This window comes from Aotus nancymaae, unplaced genomic scaffold (genome assembly GCF_030222135.1).
Source record: "Aotus nancymaae isolate 86718 unplaced genomic scaffold, 86718_ANA_hifiasm-v0.15.2.pri h1tg000072l, whole genome shotgun sequence".
In the NCBI taxonomy this organism is placed as follows: domain Eukaryota; kingdom Metazoa; phylum Chordata; class Mammalia; order Primates; family Aotidae; genus Aotus; species Aotus nancymaae.
The window spans coordinates 15,490,907-15,511,221 of NW_026988487.1; the positions used below are offsets into that span (position 1 = coordinate 15,490,907).

Below are 20,315 nucleotides of genomic sequence, written 5' to 3' on the forward strand. Positions count from 1 at the left end.
ATTTGTGGCAAATACATATACCATAAAATTTACCATTTAAACTATGTCAAAGTATACAATTCAGAGCCATTAAGTAAATTCACAATGTTCTGCAACTGTTACCACTGTCTAGTTCCAGAACATTTTTATCATTACAAATGGAAACTCCATTTGGTAAGCCTTTCAAAGTTGAAGACTTGTGTCTTCAGTTCTGAGAGATTTCTTACATTATTTATTTGAATATTTCATTATGTGTAACTCTTGGCTTACCCCTTCTGACACTTTTATAAGATTAATATTAAATGTTCTGGATTGGCTGGGCATAGTGGTTCATGCCTGTAATCTTAGCAGTTTGAGAGGCTAAGGTGGGTGGAACACCTGAAGCCAGAAGTTCAAGACTAGCCTGAGCAATATAGCAAGACTTTATCTTTACCAAAAAAAGAAAAAAATACAAAAATTAGCCAGGCATGGTCATGTGCACCTATAGGCCCAGCTACTCGGGTGGCTGAGTATATGCTGTCATATACTCATATACATATACGTAAGGGTATATGCTATCAACATGATGTATTACTATTGATGTTAATATTGATCATTAGGCTGAGATAGTATTTGTCAGGTTTCTCTACTGTAAAGTTACTTTCTCCCTCTCATTTCCATATTGTACTCTTTGAGAAGTCACTGTATGCAGTCCACACTTAAGGAGAGGGAGTTATGCTCTACATCCTTGAGCGTGGAGTATCTACATAAATTATTTGGAGTATTTCTGCACAGGAAATTTGTCTTTTTACTTGTTTACTATAGTTATAGTTTTTTTTAACACTTCCTTACTTTCTGATACTACAAGATACTCCAGACACTACAAGATACTCTTGTATATACCTCCTATATACAAGATGAGCCCAATCCTGTAATCAGCTATATCTCTCTGATTTTTTTTTAAATTGGAGAGTGATATTAGAAACCAAGATGTGAGCACCAGATGTTCTATATTCTCATAAGTGTTCTTTTTAATAGCTTTTATTTTCTTCTAATTTCTCTGCTTTGAGGGTATTCATTCTTTTAAAGACTCCTTACATTTGTTTTATTTAATGACATTTCCTTGGGTGGTATTAATTATTCTGTTTGTTGAATTTAGTCATGAGGGTGATTTTTCTTAAACATTCTGTGAATATGTGCTTACATTTTAATTTGAGATTCTCTATTTGCTTTCTTATAGAGTTACTGTTTTCTATAGTTTGATGCCAATGATTGTCGGGGAAGGGCAAGATGTGCAGATAGTGAAATCTGTTAATACTTAATTTTCTCTGTGTATGGAAATCCTGCTTGTCTAGCCTAAACATCTATACACCTAAACTCAGTACAGGGGAAAACACCTCTAGTGCCTGATGATTAGCTCAAATGGGGATGAAGATATACAAAAAGGTCAGTCTTTCCCCTATGGTCCATATCTACATCCTCTAAACTTGGGGTGGCTCAAATCTGCTCCCAAATTTTACAGTGGTCTCCACCATATCTTTTTAGTCCTATAGTTTCTTCAATTAGCTGAATTTCCCTACCTTACATTTTTCAGAGATCTTTGAAATTCCTGACTACTGAAGGCCCCCTTCATGATTGCAGTATTCTTATGCAATTTTTTATTTTAAAAACATACATACAACTTTTCCTGTCATGCTAGAGATTTTGGTAGGGAGGGGCTGTAGGTGCCTGTTCTCAGTACACTATCTTGGTCTAATATCTCCATCCTGCATTTAAAAAATGAACATATAAAGGAAGCTGGAAATAAAATGATGAAGAGAAATGTATTTACATATACATATGTGGTAGACTCTTTGCTTACTTAGCACACATTTCCTCACCTATGTTTTGTTTTGTTTTGTTTTGTTTTGTTTTGTTTGAGACAAGGTCTCACTGGAATGCAGTGGTGTGATCATGGCTCACTGCAGCCTTGACCTCCAGGGCTCAAATGATCCTTCCACCTCAGCCTCCTGAGTAGCTGGGACCACAAGTGTGCACCACCATGTCTGGATAATTTTTTTATTGTTTGTAGAGACAGGATCTTCCTAATGTTGCCTAGGCTGGTCTTGAACTCCTGGGGCTTAAGCAGTCCTCCCGCCTCGGCCTCCCAAAATGTTGGGATTACAAATGTGAGCCACTGCATCCAGCTTTCCCTACCTTTTTGCCTGCCAACTGAACCTCAGTGTTGTAGCAAATGAAAATCACTTGATATCAGAGAACCTGATGCAAACCCTGACATCAAGAAATAAATGATAATGGGTCTATACTATTCATAGTAATCCCATTTCCCTTTACTAGTGATTGGTCTGGGCATGTATCCTAGTTAGGGCCGAAGAAATGTAAAGGGAAGTCTTAGAGTGGGGAGTCTGGGATCTTCTCTCGGATAATAAAACAGAGCCTCAAGAGGAGAAAAACCCTTTGTCTTCAAAGGGGTTTTTTTGTTGTGAGGAAGTTATGGCTACAGCTATAATGGTCATCATGTGATCATGAGGTACAAGCACAAAAAATGAAGAAAAATCAATAGAAACGGCCAAATGAGGTAGCTCACACCTGTAATCCCAGCACTTTGGGAGGCTGAGGCAGGCAGATCACGAGGTCAGGAGTTCAAGACCAGCCTGACAAACATGCTGAAACCCTATCTCAACTACAAATACAAAAATTAGTTGGGCGTGGTGGCACGCGCCTGTAATCCCAGCTACTCAGGAGGCTGAGGCAGGAGAATTGCTTGAACCCAGGAGGTGGAGGTTGCAGTGAGCCAAGATTGCACCACTGCACTCCAGACTGGGTGACAGAGAGGGACTCCGTCTCAAAAAAAAAAAAAAATTAACAGAAACGGCCTAGGTACTTAATGAAATTACTGAGCCGCTGAATGACAGTCAACAATAACTATCTTTATGGTTAAAGTCACTTTGTCTGATTTTCTGTTACTTTCAGCTGACATTGTTCCAATCCACTGTGTAAATACATATGAAAAATTTTTCAAATATTATTCTAAAGTCATGTAGATTAAAATTTACTTCTAACATTTCTTACATTTCACTTTTTTTTTCTCCCTCAGAATTAAACCTGGAGGGGCAGCAAAAAATTTCACCTGATTCGATAAAGGACTCTAAAACTGAAGCCTCAGGTAGTATTGCAGTTAGAAAACCTGCAAAAGTGATTTTTGCTTTAGATGAAACTGAACTGGAATCAAAGCTAGAGCAACCATGGAAGAAAAATCTCTTTGAAAGGATGGAGGCAAGAGCCCAAGCAATGCAGCAGAAAATAATAGATAAGGAAAATCTGAAGAAGGAACTAGAAAAAAAGGCTGAAAAAAAACTCCCTAGGGATAATTTGGCCAAAGAGTGGTTTAATACTGAAAGCATGACACTGAATAATCGTGTATATTTGCTTGACAAACTTCTACCCACCTTAATTCCTGGAATAGAAAACATGTTAACTCAAGTAGAAAAGAAGAAGGTTTTGACAGAAGTTGATACTCCAAGCAAGTTTGACCCAATTAATTATTTGGGGGAATATTTAATGAGAAACAATCCTTATTATATCAAAGACCCAGGAATGTCTGGTTACCAGAGGGTGATGAAAGAAGTCACAGAAGACCTGAAGATATATGTTCCTGACACTATCTGCAACAGGTACAATGTGTTATAGTTTTGGTTCATGATATGTCTCCTTACATTGAAAAACTAATAGAAAAATAACATAATCATACAGACCGGACTTTAAAAAAGTGATTCTACAGTTATTCAAAAAGTATTTATTGAGCTACTAGTATGTGCTTCACTCCTTTTGAGGCACTATGAATACTAACAAAATAAATAAGTTTCTTGTATTCATAGATTTAATTATCTCACTGTGACTCCAAGTGTATATTGATTTTTTTTTAATCTCCCTGCACTGGAAAGTAAGCTATATGAAAGTTGGGACTTTTAAAAAATTTAACTTTCCATATAGGCAAAATATTCACCTGATTTAAAAGGCAATATGTAAAAAAAAGTTTTACAGTGAAAAGTTTCCCTCCCATTTTCTTATCTTCCATCTACCCAGTACTCTACCTCCACCATAGATAACTACCATTATTAATTTTCTATACATCCTTACGGAATTTCTTTATACATACATAGGGAAATGAAAACATGGATTCTTAATTTTCTTTCTTTTACACAAAAGCATGTGATATGAGTTATAAATACCCATTTTTACCTTGCATTTATCTTTTGTCATATAGAAGATTTTTTAATTCTATATAGTCAAACTTAACTTTATGGTATCAGGATTTTGAGGCACTGTTACATTTCAAAATATTAAAATAATTCTTCCATGTTCTCTTCCAGAATTATTGTGATTTTAATTTTCATTTTAAATATTGACTCATTTGGAATTTATCCTAGTGTAACATGTAAGGTTTCAACTTTATCCTTTTTCAAAAGTCTACTTAGTGGTCCCAATAAAAGTATCTATCTTTGCCCCACTAGTTTAGGATTGAGCCTTTATTAATAAATTCATATATATTTTTGAGTATATTTCTGGATTTTTCTATCCTATTCCATTGGTCAGTCTTCCTTTCATGCATTAGTGCCACACTGCTTTAATAAGTGAAACTTTTAAATATATTGCACAGATCTGACAGTGCTGGTCCCCACTGTTTGCTCTTCCTTTCTGATGTCTCCTGGCTATCTTGTTTGTTTACTTTTTTTCACATGAATTATGGGAGTAACTTCTCTACTTGAAAAAAAAATGAGGAGAGAAAACCAAAAAAAAAACTTACAGGAATTTTTATTGAAATCTGATTACATATATTAATACTCTTAGAAAACCAACATCTTCAAGGCTGCAGTTAGCCAAGATTACACCACTGCACTCCAGCCTAGGCGCCAGAGCAAGACCCAATCTCAAAAATAAAAAAAAATTTTTTTAAATTAAAAAGCAGTCATACACACACACACGCAACAGAAAACCAACATCTTTAATAATGATGAGTGTTTCCAGTGTCTTTCAATTTGCTCATCTTATTTTGTATGAATTAGTGTTGTCTTAAAGTTTTTTCATGGCTGGGCATGGTGGCTTATGCCTATAATCCCAGCACTTTGGGAGGCCAAGTCAGGTGGATCACCTGAGGTCAGAAGTTCGAGACCAGCCTGGCCAACATGGCAAAACCCTGTCTCTACAAAAAATACAAAAATTAGCCCAGCATGGTGGTGCACGCCTGTAATCCCAGCTACTCGGGAGGCTGAGGTGGGAGAATAGCTTGAACCTGGGAGGCGAAGGCTGAAGTGAGCTGAGATGTACCACTGCACTCCAGCCTGGGTAACAGAGTGAGACTCTGTCTTGAAAAAATGTTGTTTTTTTATTTTGCATATGTTTTGTATCTTTCTTATTAGATTCATTACTAGTTCTTTTTATCATTCTTCGTTGCTATTTTAAGTAGGAATTTCTTCTCTTACTACATTTTCTATCTGTATATAGTCTGAAGACATTAAACCTACTAATTTCTGTGTATTTTTGTGCCCTGCTACCTTACTGAGTTCTCTTACAGTAAAGCTTGAGTTGATTTCTTGGGTTTTCTAGGGAGGTAACCATTGTCTGCAAATAATAATAGTTTTCTTTCTTCCTTTTCAACTTTTATACTAACATCTTCCTACTACCTCCAATACAATATTAAATAATAGTGGTGATATGGGCATCCTTGTATTTTTACAACTGTAGTAGAAATGCTGCTTCTGTTACTGCTTCATTATGGTCAGGGTTTTGTTTTTGTTTTTTTGAGACAGTCTCGCTCTTGCTCAGGCTGGAGTGTGATGATATGATCTCAGCTCATTGCAACCTCTGTCTCCCAGGTTCAAGCGATTCTCTTGCCTCAGCCTCCCAAGTAGCTGGGATTACAGGTGCCTGCCACTATGCCCGGCTAATTTTTGCATTTTTAGTAGAGACGGGTTTCACCGTGTTGGCCAGGCTCTTCTCGAACTCCTGACCTCGTGATCCGCCCACCTCGGCCTCCCAAAGTGCTGGGATTACCCAGCCTATGGGCAGTTTTTATATTATTAGTTCTATTCCATTTGGATATGAAAAACATTTTATCTCAATGGGAAAATGTATCTAATTTCTACCTTTCAGAGTGATTTTTAAAAATTAAGACTTGATTTTATCAAATGCTTTTTCAATACCTGTGGAAGTGATAATTTGATTTTCACCTTAGATTCCTTAATGATTAATTTTATTAATAGGTTTCCTAATATTTAACTATCTTAGAATTTCTTAAATAAATCCTGCTTGGTTGCTATGTATTTCAGTACACTGAAATATGCTTCCTATTAGTAAGACAGAATAAATATTTCTTTCCTTTTAATTACAGATTTTCAGAATTCTATATATATTATATCTATCTACCTATCAGTAGTCACCTCCAATGGCAGCAAATGAAAAATGTTTTCCCCTTTTGGGAAAGGGTTCCTTTTTCAGTGTCATCATGGATGCATGGATTTTAATATATATTTAATGTATTTTAATCAATTGTAGTCATTTTTTTTTTTGTATTTTAGATGTTCAAATTGCACCAACTTTGGCTTCTGTGTTCTGACATTACCCCTTTAGTCTTTGAAAACTTCATGCATTTTTAAAATAGATTCCTGGCTCCTTTTAATGTGGATCACTCATCTGTGAGCTAGGAGTGCTCATAAATATTGTATAGTCATTGTTTCTAGGCCCTTCAGGACTAAAACATAATTTTTAGAGCCAATGGCCTGTGGCCAGACATCACCTGCAGCCTCTTGGCTGCCATGGCTGGCAGGCCTCCTGTACAACCTGCGGGCTCTGGACCCCAGTTCAGGAGGACCCTTCTTGATCCAGGAGGGGACCCTGGTCTCATTGAAGCCAGATGGGGTCTTGCGGCGGCCTGTTAGACATGTCATCCAGTGCTTTGGAGGCAGGGCTTCAAGCTGGTGGGGATGAAGATCCTGCAGTCGGCCAGAGAACGTCCTTGCTGAACACTACCAGGACCTGCCGAGGAAGCCCTTCTACCCAGACCTTCTTAGCTACATGAACTCAAGGCCTGTTGATGGCCATGGTCTGGGAAGGGTACAATGTGGTCCACACCTCGAGGACCATGATAAGATACACTGACAAGACTGAGGCTGACTCTGTGACCATGTGGGGAGACTTCAGCAACATCCACATCAGCAGGAACGTCTACACCAGCTATTCAGGATATCGGGGCCAGAGAGAGATCCAGCTGTGGTTTGAAAGCAGTGAGCTGGCAAACTAGCTCCCCTAAACAGGGGCCACCACAGAAGCGTCTTCTCAGCCTGAGGGTTCAGGCTGCCCTGGGCCACTCCAGCTTTGGTCCACCAAGACCAACTACCTCAGTCACAGGAAGCCCACACTCCTCCAAGTCTTTCCCCAGACCACTTTCCTGTGTACATTCTGCCCACCTCAGCCCGGAGGACTTTGAGCCACAAACTTTATGTGCCTTTCTGTATCCTAGCCAGCACAAGATTGGGCCAAATCCTTTCTGCACCAAACTACCAGACAACCTTTGGGGCATCTTCAAAAGTGGGTAGTGAGACCTCTCCTCCCGCAAAAGGGAGACATTAAAATTCACTGTGCTGAGAAAAGAAAAATATAATTTTAAAAATGAGTTAATATTGACAGTTGCATATTAAATATAATGTGCTAGGGTTTTAACCTAATTTCTTTGATATTTGTATTTTCTTTTTCTTTTCTTTTTTTTTTTTTTTTGAGACTGAGTCTCGCACTGTCACCCAGGCTGTAGTGCAGTGGTGCTATCTTGGCTCACTGCAATCTCTGCCTCCTGGGTTCAAGCAATTCTCCTACCTCAGCCTCCTGAGTAGCTGGGGCTACAGGTGTGCGTCACCACGCCCAGCTAATTTTTTTTGTATTTTTAGTAGAGACAGGTTTCACCATGTTGGCCAGGATGGTCTTGATCTCCTGACCTCATGATCTGCCTGCCTCGGCCTCCCAAAGTGCTGGGATTACAGGCCTCAGCCACCACACCCAACCTGTATTTCCTTTTTTCTTATACAGAAAATCTTGGTTCCTAATGACATTGACATAACTACTGATTTGTTTTATCCTACAGTTTACATAAAAGCTTCAAAATGGCCCAGTGCAGTGTCTCATGCCTGTAATCCCAACACTTTGAGAGGCCAAGGTGGGTGGATCACCTGAGGTGAAGAGTTCGAGATCAGCCTGGCCAACATAGTGAAAGCCCCTCTTACTAAAAATACAAAAATTAGCTGGGCGTGGTGGCATGCGCCTGTAATCCCAGCTACTCAGGAGGCTGAGGCAGGAGAATTGCTTGAACCCAGAAGGCAGAAGTTGCAGTGAGCCAAAATTGCACCACTGCACTCCAGCCTGGGTGACAGAGTGAGACTCTGTCTCAAAAAAAAAAAAAAGCTTCAAAATAATAATACCAACAAGCTTACTACTAATAAAAATATTACATAAGGCTTTACATTTATTTGCAGCTTTTTTGTCCTTGGACTATATCCCTTCCAGGTGCAGTGGCTCATACCTATAATTCCAGCACTTTGGGAGGCCAAGATGGAAGGGTCTCTTGAGCCCAGGAGTTTGAGACCAGCCTGGGGAATATAGCAAGACCTTGTCTCTACAAATAATAAAAAATAATTAGCTCGGCATGGTGGCATGCTCCTACTACTCCCAACTACTCCAGAGGCTGAGATGGAAGGATTACTTGAGACTGGGAGATCAAGACTGTAGTGAGCTGGGTTGTGCCACTGCACTCTACCTGAGTGGCAGAGCAAGATCCTGTCTCAAAAAAAAAAAAAAGTATGTCTCACTAAGTATATATATGTAAAAAATAGAGCCATGCAAAAAACTAGGAAAAAACCAGGGGTTAGATCCCTTTCTGCTGGAGAAAATCCTTTTTAACTATGACTCAAGATCATGAGAATTTTGAAAAATTTAATTACGTAGAAATTAAAAGCTTTTTGCCTGGTAAATTGAGTCACAACTTCTCAGTTCTGTTGTTGTAGTGCAAAAGCAGCCAGAGTAAATATGTAAGTCAGTAAGCATGGCTGTGTTCCAATGAAACTTTATTTGTGGAAACTGAAATTTGAATTTCATATAGTCTTCACATGCCATAAAATATTATTCCTCTTTTGGTTTAAAAAAATTAGGCCGAATACAGTGGCTCACACCTGTAATCCCAGTACTTTTAGAAGGTGAGGGTGGGAGGATTACTTGAGCCCACAAGTTTAAGACCACCCTGAGCAACACAGTGAGACCCTATCTCTAAAAATAAATAAATAATAAATAAAATAAAATTTTAAAAACAAAAAATAAACTATTTAAAAATATAACAACCACTCAGCTTTTGAGCCCTACAAAACCCATCAGTGGGCCAGATTTGGCCCCTAGGTTGTAGTTTGCTAAACTTTTTTCTAAATGATATCTATTAGGTCTCTTCCAGGTCTAAAACAAAAACCATACCTTTGAATTTCTGAACATCTTCCCAAATCTCCATCTTTTCTTTTTAATATTTTCTGACATACAGAACTACACTAAAATTTACAATTCTTTTTGACTTGTTTTAGTGTGCTTCCTATAGGGTAAATAACTAATTAGAGCTTTAGAATGTAGTTCTTTTGGAATTAGGCACAGATATCCCTCTGGAATAAAGTAAGAGATATGTGCAGAACTCTTGTTTTATGTGTGGTTATGAAATTTTTATTTTCAGTTGAAACAGGCTTTCTAAGATCATGGTTGTCTATCAATGACACCAGAATCACCTGGGGTGCTTGATTAAAAGTGCAGATTCCTAGATCCTTCCTCAGATCTTCTGAATCAGAAACTTTAGGAATGCATTTAAAACAAGTTCCGTAAGAGGTTATTATTTGCACACTAAAGATTCAAGACCAAATTAAAGAGAAACCAAATTAAGAGAGTTTTAGTACTAGTGAAGACTTCCAATAGCATTCAGGAAGCAGTTTCATTAAATTTAATAAATAGCTTAAGGAACATTTCCGCTCACCATCTGTTCTTTCAGTGCAATAAATTAGACTGTATTTAGATCTATTTCCATTAAAAATACTTACAATCTGTATGTCAAGTCTGTAAATGGACATATTGACAAATCCTTCCTCTTGTTACAAATATGTAAATCTCAGTGGGTACATAAAACCCTAGACATTTATGTCTATAATAAAATAGTAATGAACACAATAGGGCTTTGGTTCCATTGCCAACCAATGCCATGACACAGGAGAATTAGGTTGTTTCACTGATGCTTCTTAAACTGGGAGTTTGACTTCTTAGGGTCATTTGAGGCTTGGTAAAAGTTTTAGGTAATAGATGCTCTATGGAAGCAACACTGTTGCAGGAATTTCATGAAATAGTTAATCAACGATGCTTTGTGCCTAGATTGTTAGGATCAGGGCTTTATTTTTTTCTGGCAAAAATCCAAAATCTGTATGTCAACAGATGATGGTGTCTGGCATTTGCAGAATATTCAGAAATCCTAAGGATGTTTTACAACACTGTGTTCTGTTCCCAATGCTATCGACTTAAAGCTTATATACCCAGCAATCTTAGTAAAAACAGTCCTGCTTTGAAATTCTCGGAAGTATATCATGGTTTGCGTTGCCTTCAATCCATTGCAAAGCTTTAGAAAAGTCCATTCACTTTAGGAATGAACATTTTCCTTACTTAGAGCCAAGAAAAAAGTCAAGGAAAATTTATTTGGTTTATTGAGACTTTATCTTCTTGTGATAATGTTTAAGTGTTTGTTTGCTTCAGCTTGATCCAAAAAGCTTTTGTCTGCCTACTTTCTAGGACAAAACAGATTCATCTCTCTTAGGTGTCTAAAAACAACAGATAGAGAAGGCACTCCTTACTTATTTGGAATAATTTTTATAGTGGTAGCCACTATATCTGAAAAATACAGTATCACTGCTATTTGTAGGTTTTATACGTGCAACGTAATTTACTACTTTTCATTGGGGTTCTTGGAAGACATAAATATAAAATTGAAGTAGACTTTAATTCTTACATGCAATTTTTGACAACTGTAAAGTAGGTTAGGTTTGTATCATTTGTTTTTCTTCATATTTTCTTTTCTTTTATTATCCTTTTTTTAAAGTATCTTTTTCTTCTGACTCTTGATTCCTCCAATGTTTAGGATTACATATTTGAAGGTTAATACCACCTTATTATGAATTGATAATGAAAAATATTTGCTCCTAAAATAGGATTACAAATTTTTAATACCCTAATTATGATAGTGGTTACACATATTCATATATGTTAAAATTCATAAAACTGTGTGCCAAAAAAGATAAATTTTACTGTATGATTTTTTTTAATGTAAAACTTTTAAGCAGTAAAAAATATGAAAACTGTTAATGTTAGAATTTCAGACTATTCTATTATACTACAAATTGGCTCTCTTTTCTCCACTAGTCTTGGTACATAATATCTTAGAATGAGTTTGAATGAACCAGAAAGTAGATCTAAGAGACCCAAAACAGAAGCTTGTATCTTTTCCTGTATAATGCATACCCAGTTCTGTCTTGGTAGTGATCTCTGATAATTGCATATTCACTATGGGGTCTGTGTTGTACTTTGAGATATCTTTTGGGCATTTTTCCTGTGACTCCTCTTTATTAGCCTTATACATTAATAATGGAACTTTTTTTTTTTTTTTTGACAGAGTCTTGCTCTGTCCCCAGGCTGAAGTGCAGTGGAACCATCTTGGCTCACTGCAACCTCTGCCTCCCGGGTTCAAGCTAGTCTCCTGCCTCAGCGTCCTGAGTAGCTAGGACTACAGGCATGCATCACCACGTCCAGCTAATTTTTATATCTTTAGTAGAGATGGGGTTTCACCATGTTGGCCAGGATGGTCTCAATCTCTTGACCTCATGATCCGCCTGCCTCAGTCTCCCAAAGTGCTGAAATTACAGGCGTGAGCCACCACGCCCAGCCAATAATGGAACATTTAATCCATAAAGAGAGAAAAATGCAGAGGTGTTTCAAAGAATTACTTTCTCTACCATAGCTACATAGAAGAGAACAAGTTGGTATATATACTCAAGACTTAAGGATACACCAACCAAGTAAAATTTCAAACAGTGAGAGATACAGGCCTTTATTTTATTCATTTCTTACAGATTAACTCATGTAGTGTTCAAGGGATTTATGTAAACTGTGTGACAAAAATCTATTGTGTATGTTTCTATTGGAACGTGTTATCTGCAAAGAGTGCTAAGATCTACTTCAAAGTACTTTTTTTTTTTTTTTTTTAAAAAAAGCTTCAAAATGTCTTACTCATCCTTACAAAATGCCAACACTAGGATTTGGCAAGACAGAGGGAATGTTTCATCCTTGATATGGGTCTTCCTCAGTTGCCAGGAGACAGTGGCTTCCTAGACAGCTGTCTACTTATACTCTACACCAGCTGCCACCCCTTTACTGAGCCAAACCTTTGTGTTATATTATGCTAGGAAATCCCACAGGTGCTTCTGCACTGATGATATTAGTAATATTAATCATCTTCAATTTGTGCTGAATGTCAAATCTTATCAATCCAGTAAAACAGATTATGAATCGTCTTAGTGAATGAACAAGGAAAATAGTTTTTATAGTATTCAAGTGACTGTTATATCCAATGGAATGGTGGTAGGATTTTATCCAGATAGGTTCTACTTTTGTTCAACCTGAAGCATAATGATAATTTACGTACACTGACTAGTTTCATGTCCGTCTCTAAACCATACTCTGTTGTGTATGTATATAGCCCATTATTAAATACTTAGAAATTCAACCACTTATGGACTGCAAGATCATGGTCTCCCTGGATGATATCCTCGTATTCTATACCCTACTCTGCAACTTAATGTTAAATGAGTCTTTGGTTTGCTTCAATAACATAGAATATTCCTAATGTTAGAGACTGAGGTAGAGTCCCTGAGTCAAGTTCTTTCCAGCTAGGGCTGGGTATCTGGTACAATGCCTGACAAGGTGTAGTGGTCATGAAGTAGAAACACCTAAAATATCCAGGGTGTCCAGAAATGTTTAGGATTTTCCATATAATTCCATTGATTCATTTAAAACTATCCAGTGACAGAGAGCCTCAAAAGAGGTAATTTGTTCATAGAGGAGGTTCTGGCCTTCTAATGGCTGAAGACCTTATATGCAATTGCCTTGGTTTTTACATCCTCTGTCCTCGCTTAGTCTTTCGTTATCGAAACAGATGCTTCCCAGCTTCCCAGAGGGGAGGTGGGGGGGAGTGGAATATGCTTACTTGTTGTCCTCTGCCCTACTCTTACTTTTCCAAGAAGGTAGCTCAATTGGAACTCAACTCACCAAATTTAGAAATAAAAAATCCTGGCTGGGCTGGTGGCTCACTCCAGCACTTTGGGAGGCAGAGGTGGGCAGATCACAAGGTCAGGAGTTTGAGACCAACCTGGCCAACATAGTGAAACCCTGTCTCTACTAAAAATACAAAAATTAGTAGGGTGTGGTGGCAGGTGCCTATAGTCCCAGCTACTCAGGAGGCTGAGGCAGGAGAATCGCTAGAACCCCGGAGGCAGAGGTTGCAGTGAGCCGAGACCAGGCCATTGCACTCCAGCCTGGGTAACAGAGTGAGACTCTGTCTCAAAAAAAAAAAGAAAAAAGAAATAGGAAATCCTCATCATCGAGGCCAGTTTTAAAGCTTGAAGGCACTATATTGGAGACACCCAGCATATAGTGACGATGACCACTAAGCCGTGACTTAGTCCATCCTGGCCAGATGGGTTGCATTATTTATGCATATCACTTTTACTACCATACATATTAACTAATCAAAACCACCAGCCAAGTGTCCTGTTTTGGAATCCAGAGTGTCGGCTTTCTCTGTCTAAAACATCCTTCCCCTTGTTTCTTTAGCTGGCTAAGTTCTCCTTGTCCTTCAATAGTCAGCTCCAGCACCACTTTTGTCACAGTTGGTCTGGATTAAGTACTTTTTCTATATATTTCTTACATTTCTGAAACAACTGTAGGCTCATCGGCCCCCTTAGCACACTACAAGTAATTGTTATTTACCTTGCCGTAGTCTTTTTGAAGATAAGGGCTATCTTCTATCATACCTATATTTGAACACTAAGCACAATGCTTGGCATGAGCTGGGGCTCAATAAATGTTAGATGAATGAATTAGTAACTTAAACTTACTAAGGAACCTTTACTCAATTAGCGTTTATTGCTTAACTACTGAGTGCTCAGTGGCGAACTGTAACTTATAGGGAAAAAATACAAAATTTGATTTTTGTCATGAAGAACTTAAACAGTCTATTTGAGGAAATATAACTAAAACAACCAAATTTATCAAAAGCAGTTGTCCTATATACTCTCCCCACTTCCCACACATTTTTTAACCTGTTATTTCTGGCTTTTGTGCCAGGCTCTCTCTAATAAATGGCACTTGCCAAGATCACAATATTCTCTGTGCTTCTAGACCCAGTAGAAAGTTTGCCATTTTAATCTTACTTGACCTCTTAGCATTATTTTCATCTTGAAATACTTTTTCCCTTCTCTTCCATGATATCATACTTTTCTAGCTTTCCTTCTATTTCTCTGTCTTTCTCAGTGTCCTTTTCTGGCTCATTCTCTGCTACTTGGTCTTCAAATATTAAAGTCCTTTAACCTGTCACTCTATATTCCGTCCCTGAGTGCTCTCATTCCAACATGACTTAAGTTACCATCTATACGTTCATGACTTTTAGATCTATATCTTTGGTTCAAACACCTTCTTTGAGCTCTATCCCAGTACATCTCACTATTTATTCAATATCTGCACTTGTATGTTTTATAAGCACCTCAGTTTCAAGAAGTCATTGTCCTCAAGCCAAAAAGTAGGGAATCAACCTGGACACCTTCTAATGCTCTCTCCCTGTTCATTTCTAGTAAGTCATTAAGTCCTGGTGATTTTACCTTCTTTTCTCAAATTTGTTCATTTCTGACCATCCCCCACTGCTTTCATCCTAGTCTGAGCTACCATTATCTCTCACCTCCACTATTGCAATAGTTTCCTAATTGGTATGTTTACATCCAATTGCCCTCTTCCAATCTATTCTTCATCCATAACTGAAGTGATTTTTTAAAGGCTAATCTTACCATGTTGTTCCCCAAGGTGAAACCTTTTACTCTCTGAATAAAGAACAATTTTTTTTTTTTTTTCTGAGATGGAGTCTCACTCTGTCACCCAGGCTGGAGTGCAGTGGCACAATCTCAGCTCACTACAACCTCCCCCTCCCAAGTTCAAGAGATTCTCCTGCCTCAGCCTCCTGAGTAGCTGGGACTACAGGTGCACACCACCACGCCCAGCCAATTTTTGTATTTTTAGTAGAGATGGGGTTTCATCATGTTGGCCAGGATGGTCTCGATCTCTTGACCTCGTGATCCACCCACCTCGGCCTCCCAAAGTGCTGGCATTACAGGCGTAAGCCACGCTGCCTGGCCAAGAACAAAATTCTTAACTAAGCCTATGAGACATTCCTTGGTTGACCTTGTCCTTGCCTTCCTTTCCAGCCCTGGCTCCTGCCTCTCTCCCCACGATATACTCCAAGCACACAATATTTCTTTCCTTCTTAAACATTCTGTGTTTCTCCCTACCTCAGGGTCTTCACATATGCCATTCCCTCTGCCTATACCACTTTTCTTCCTCTTTACCTAATCCTACCAATCCTTTACAGTTCAAGCTCAGATACCACTTCATCATGAAATTGGATTGGGGTCTTCCCTTATGAGTGCTCATAGCTTCCTGTGTTTCTCCTTCATTGCACTTATCACAATTGTGATGGTGGTTTCCTCTGCTATAATATAAGCAGGAACTATATCTGTCTTATTCACCATTGAATTCTCAACATCTAACACTGTGTCTTATGAGTAATGCTCAATAATATTTGTTAATTAATTAACCTATTCCAGTCTGCCTTAATGATGAAAGTTTTCTTGTGTTTTTATTTTATTTTTGCTTTTTTGTTTTTAAGTACATAAGATTATTATGAGGTAGTCTTAATGCTCAATAATTATGAGAGCATCACCTCATTTTCACACAACTCTTAATTTAGAGTAATTGAATGTTTAACTTTGAAATATCTGGAATTAATGATCAATAATTAATAAGGATGCTATAATAAATGTTCGTTATCATTTTAGAAAATTATGAAGAGGCCTAATTATTCATCTGCTTAAACATCATTGATTAACAAATTACTTAGATTTTTCTTAAGTCATTACATTATATCAGGATCTTCATTTATGTAATAATATATATATTGAATAAACAAAGAGAAAATCAGAAGTTAGTATAATAAGTAGGCACATATGTCATATATGAATTTTTAATAGGAATACTCATCAAGGGAAAAATATGGACACACTCCAGAAATGGCAAGAAATTCAGTTTAGCTTTGTGAAACTAAGAACACCAAAGCTTAAAAACAGACAAACACTGAGCTTATTAACTTGCCAGTACACCAGTGAAGACTCCACTGAATGGTTTGTGGAAGGGGAAAATTCAGGGGTTTTTAATTGTTTTATAATAGCTATACTTATAAGAATTAAAAATTTATCACATTGTGTAGGACAGAGTCCATAGGTCTGTACATGATTGATTAAAACAAGTCCCAGTTTTTAGTGGTCAAGAAAGAGTCTTCAGTTAAGTGTAGCAATAGTCTGATATACTGAGGTCACTCAAAGTTCATGGTCAATTATCCACTTAAGCTGATTAGAACCAGTTTTGACAAAATCAACATTCACTTTTGATATAATCTATAGGCAAATGTTTCTGTAAATAGAAGATATTCCTTATACAGCTTGAATTGATGGATAGAATTTGGATTGTCACAACCAGAGTGAGGAAGCATTTTTGCTTCTACTCTTTAATCAGATTTATACTATGCTTTTCTTTAGAAGATCTCAAAACACTCATTCATATAGGAAAACTGTTTTATTGGTTAGCTTTTGCTGCATAACAAAATACTCCAAAACTTCATAGCTTAAAGCAATAGCATTTATTTGCTCATGATTTTTTAGATTGGTAACTTTGGGCTGGGGTCATGGCTCATCTCTGTTCCACATGGTATCAATTGGACTCACTTATGCATTCAGTAAGATGAAACCTTTCAACGATACCCCCTTTACTCTCAGAATAACAACCAAAAGTGATGGCCTTAATTACTTTTGAGTGGTTGTCAGATTCTTTGCCAAAGCAATGGAGGTAACTGGATCATCATCCAGCAGGCGAACCTATGCTTATTTCCAATATGGTATTATAGTGGAAGGACTCCCAAGTTCAGTAAAAGAGGGCAAGCCCCGGTGTTCAAGCACTTTTCAACTTTCTGTTTACATTTGGTTTTCTGATGGTCCATTGACCAAAGCATGTCACATGGCCAGAGGCAGATACAAGGAGTACAGGAATAGACTCCACCTTTTAATGGGAGGAGCTGCAAAGTTATGTTGCATATATACAGATATTCATACAGGAATGGGAAGAATTTATGACTATTTTTGCAATTTTCCATACTTTAGTTTTTCTTCCCTTCCAGTCCCCTTATACTTAGAAAGAATCTGCTTATAGGCTATGTCTACCCTGTACTGCCCAAATTAAGAGTTTTGGATGCTTTAGAATTCTCTGGATTAATGTAAAGTAAACATCTTCATGAGATAATGCAGGCTATAGAAGACAAATTTTATTCATTCCCTGAATGAGTGACACAATCAATTTAAAATCCATTTGGATTATATTTTGAGTCTCATGTACAGTGGCCCAGAAGCACAAAACTAGATTTTGTTTCTAAATATGGACATCAATAAATGGGAGGAAATGATGTCTGAGTTGAGACCTAAAGCCTGTGAAGGATCTAGGCAGGCAAAGAGAGGGAGAAAAATATTTCAAGCAGTTGGGAAAATAACAGAAAACCAATTTTGTGAATTCATTTTTATGTCACATGGGAATCTGGAGGCACTCAGTACTTACTATGAAATATCGTTTACCTCTCTGTTCTGCCATTGGACCCTAAGCTTTATAATGGCAGAATCCATAGTAGGTGCTGAATAAATATTTATGTAATGAATAAGTGAGTGATTGGCTTAGTGAGTGAGTGCATGAATGAATAATGCAAAATAGCTGGGTGAAAACACAGATACAGAAGAGAGAGCTACAGAGGAATGAAGACGGAAATTGGGAAGAATCCTAGCTAGAGATAACAGGGAGAGAAAAAAGCAGCAGAGGATGAAATAGATAAATAGCAGAAGGGGAGACAAGCAGAAAAGACTGGGAGCTCTGAGAGCTAAGTGGTAATCAGAGATTTGGCTGGTTAGCAACTGCATCAGAGAAATTTAGCACTCCTTTAAAATACTTATTAAGGCCAGGTACGGTGGCTTACGCCTGTAATCCCAACACTTTGGGAGGTCAAGGCGGGCAGATCACGAGGTCAGGAGTTTGAGACCAGCCTGGCCAACATGGTCAAACCCCATCTCTACTAAAAATACAAAAAATTAGCCAGGCATGGTGGCAAATGTCTGTAGTCCCACCTCCTCAGGAGACTGAGGCAGGAGAATTGCTTGAAACTGGAAGGCAGAGGTTGCAGTGAGGCAAGATCGCACCACTGCACTCTAGCCTGGGCAACAAGAGCGAAACTCTGTTTCGAAAAAACTGAAAATAAATTTAAAAATTAAAAAATACTTACTAATCTTCCAGCAGTTCAGACACAGCCCCTTCTGTACTATTAAACTGCCTGTCTGCTTTAATTTTCAAACTTCAAAGTTCATTTTTGAATGCTTGTTTTTCTAGAGAATTTTGAAGACCTTATATGGACATAAGGTAATGACTTAGATTTTTAGTAGTCTTTGTGTTATCAGAAGTATCCAATTGACCAATTCCCACTGAAAATATTTTTGCATTTTAAAATGTCAGATCACCTTAGTCTTTCTTCTGTGAAAGATGAAGACTTGCCTGAAACATTGTTGGGAAAAAATTGCACTTGAAACCAGGGACTATTTTTATTATTCTGAGCCAATCTATTTGATCTTGGTCAAAACCAGTTTGGGGCTTTTGGAGTCCTAATAGGAGTGATGCACATAGGTACAATGAAAAGCACAGTTTTTCCCCCATTCTTAACCTGAGTGATACAGTTGTAGCTGCAAGGGTAACTTTTATGCTCAGGACCTCAGCAGTGACTGGCAAAGCATGTGACTGGCTAGATAAAGGCAATTAGCCAAGATATACTGCTAGACAGGTTTCTCAAAAGTTTGACCCAAGGCATCAGAATGACCTGGGATGCTTGTATAAATGCATCTTCTAGGCTTCCACCCTAGACCTGAAATCAATCTTTTCAGATGATATCTGTGTCCAGGGGAGAGAGAAGCTCAGTACCCTAAGGCCTTACTGCATCCAATCTTGCCTTTTCGGTACATATAGCAGCTTCTAGAACTATTTTTACTACCTGTTTTTTAAGTTGTAAATCAACAACTTACATACATTTGTGAGGTCAAAGTGATGTTCTAATTTTTGAATACAATGTGAAATAATGAAATCAAACAAATTAGTATATCTATCACCTCAAATACATATTTTTTTGTGGTGAGAACATTAGAAATTTACTCTCAACTATTGTGAAATGTACAATACAATAGATCTTAAAAAAAAACAACCTTATTTATCTTGTCTGAGATTTTATACCCTTTGACCATCCTCTCTCCATTTCCCCCATTCCCAGCCTCTGTAACCACCATTCTACTCTCTGCTTCTATGTGTTTCTTTGTTTTATATTGCACAAATAAGTCAGAACTTGTGGTATTTGTCTTCCTGTGTCTGACATTTTTCAGTTAGCATAATGTTCTCCAATTCATTCCTGCTATCAGAAATGACAGAATTTCCTTCTTTTTTAAAGGCTGTATAGTATTCCATTGTATTTATAAACCACATTTCCTCTATCCATTTGTCTGTTGATGGACATTTAGGTTGGTTCTATAACTTGGCTATTGTAAATAGTGCTGCAGTGAACATGGACGTGCAGCCATCTCTTTGACAAACTGATTTCAGATCTTTTGGGTAAATACCCAGAAATGAGATTGCTGGATCATATAGTAATTCTGTTTTTAGTTTTTTGAGGAACGTCCCTACCATTTTCCATAATGTTTGTACTAATTTACATTCCTATCAGTACTTCTTAAGTCTAGTATTTAGTTGGGTAAAATAAGGCCTACCTCTATAAAAAGTCAAACAGTAGAGAGCACCCTATGATTAATGCCAAATTCAATAAGTGCTTGTGGAAAGAAGGGTTCACTACAGACTTGAAA

The 20,315-nt window shown here is 37.6% G+C and overlaps 1 protein-coding gene across 1 annotated transcript in view; it reads left to right on the forward strand.

The window, feature by feature from the left end:
* EFCAB5 (EF-hand calcium binding domain 5) overlaps positions 1-20,315 on the forward strand; it is a 143,570-nt gene that overhangs the window by 43,036 nt on the left and 80,219 nt on the right. The window contains exon 4 of the mRNA XM_021669777.2: positions 3,056-3,632. Within this exon, the coding sequence (XP_021525452.2) occupies positions 3,056-3,632 (577 nt within the window). The remainder of the gene's footprint in view (positions 1-3,055; positions 3,633-20,315) is intronic.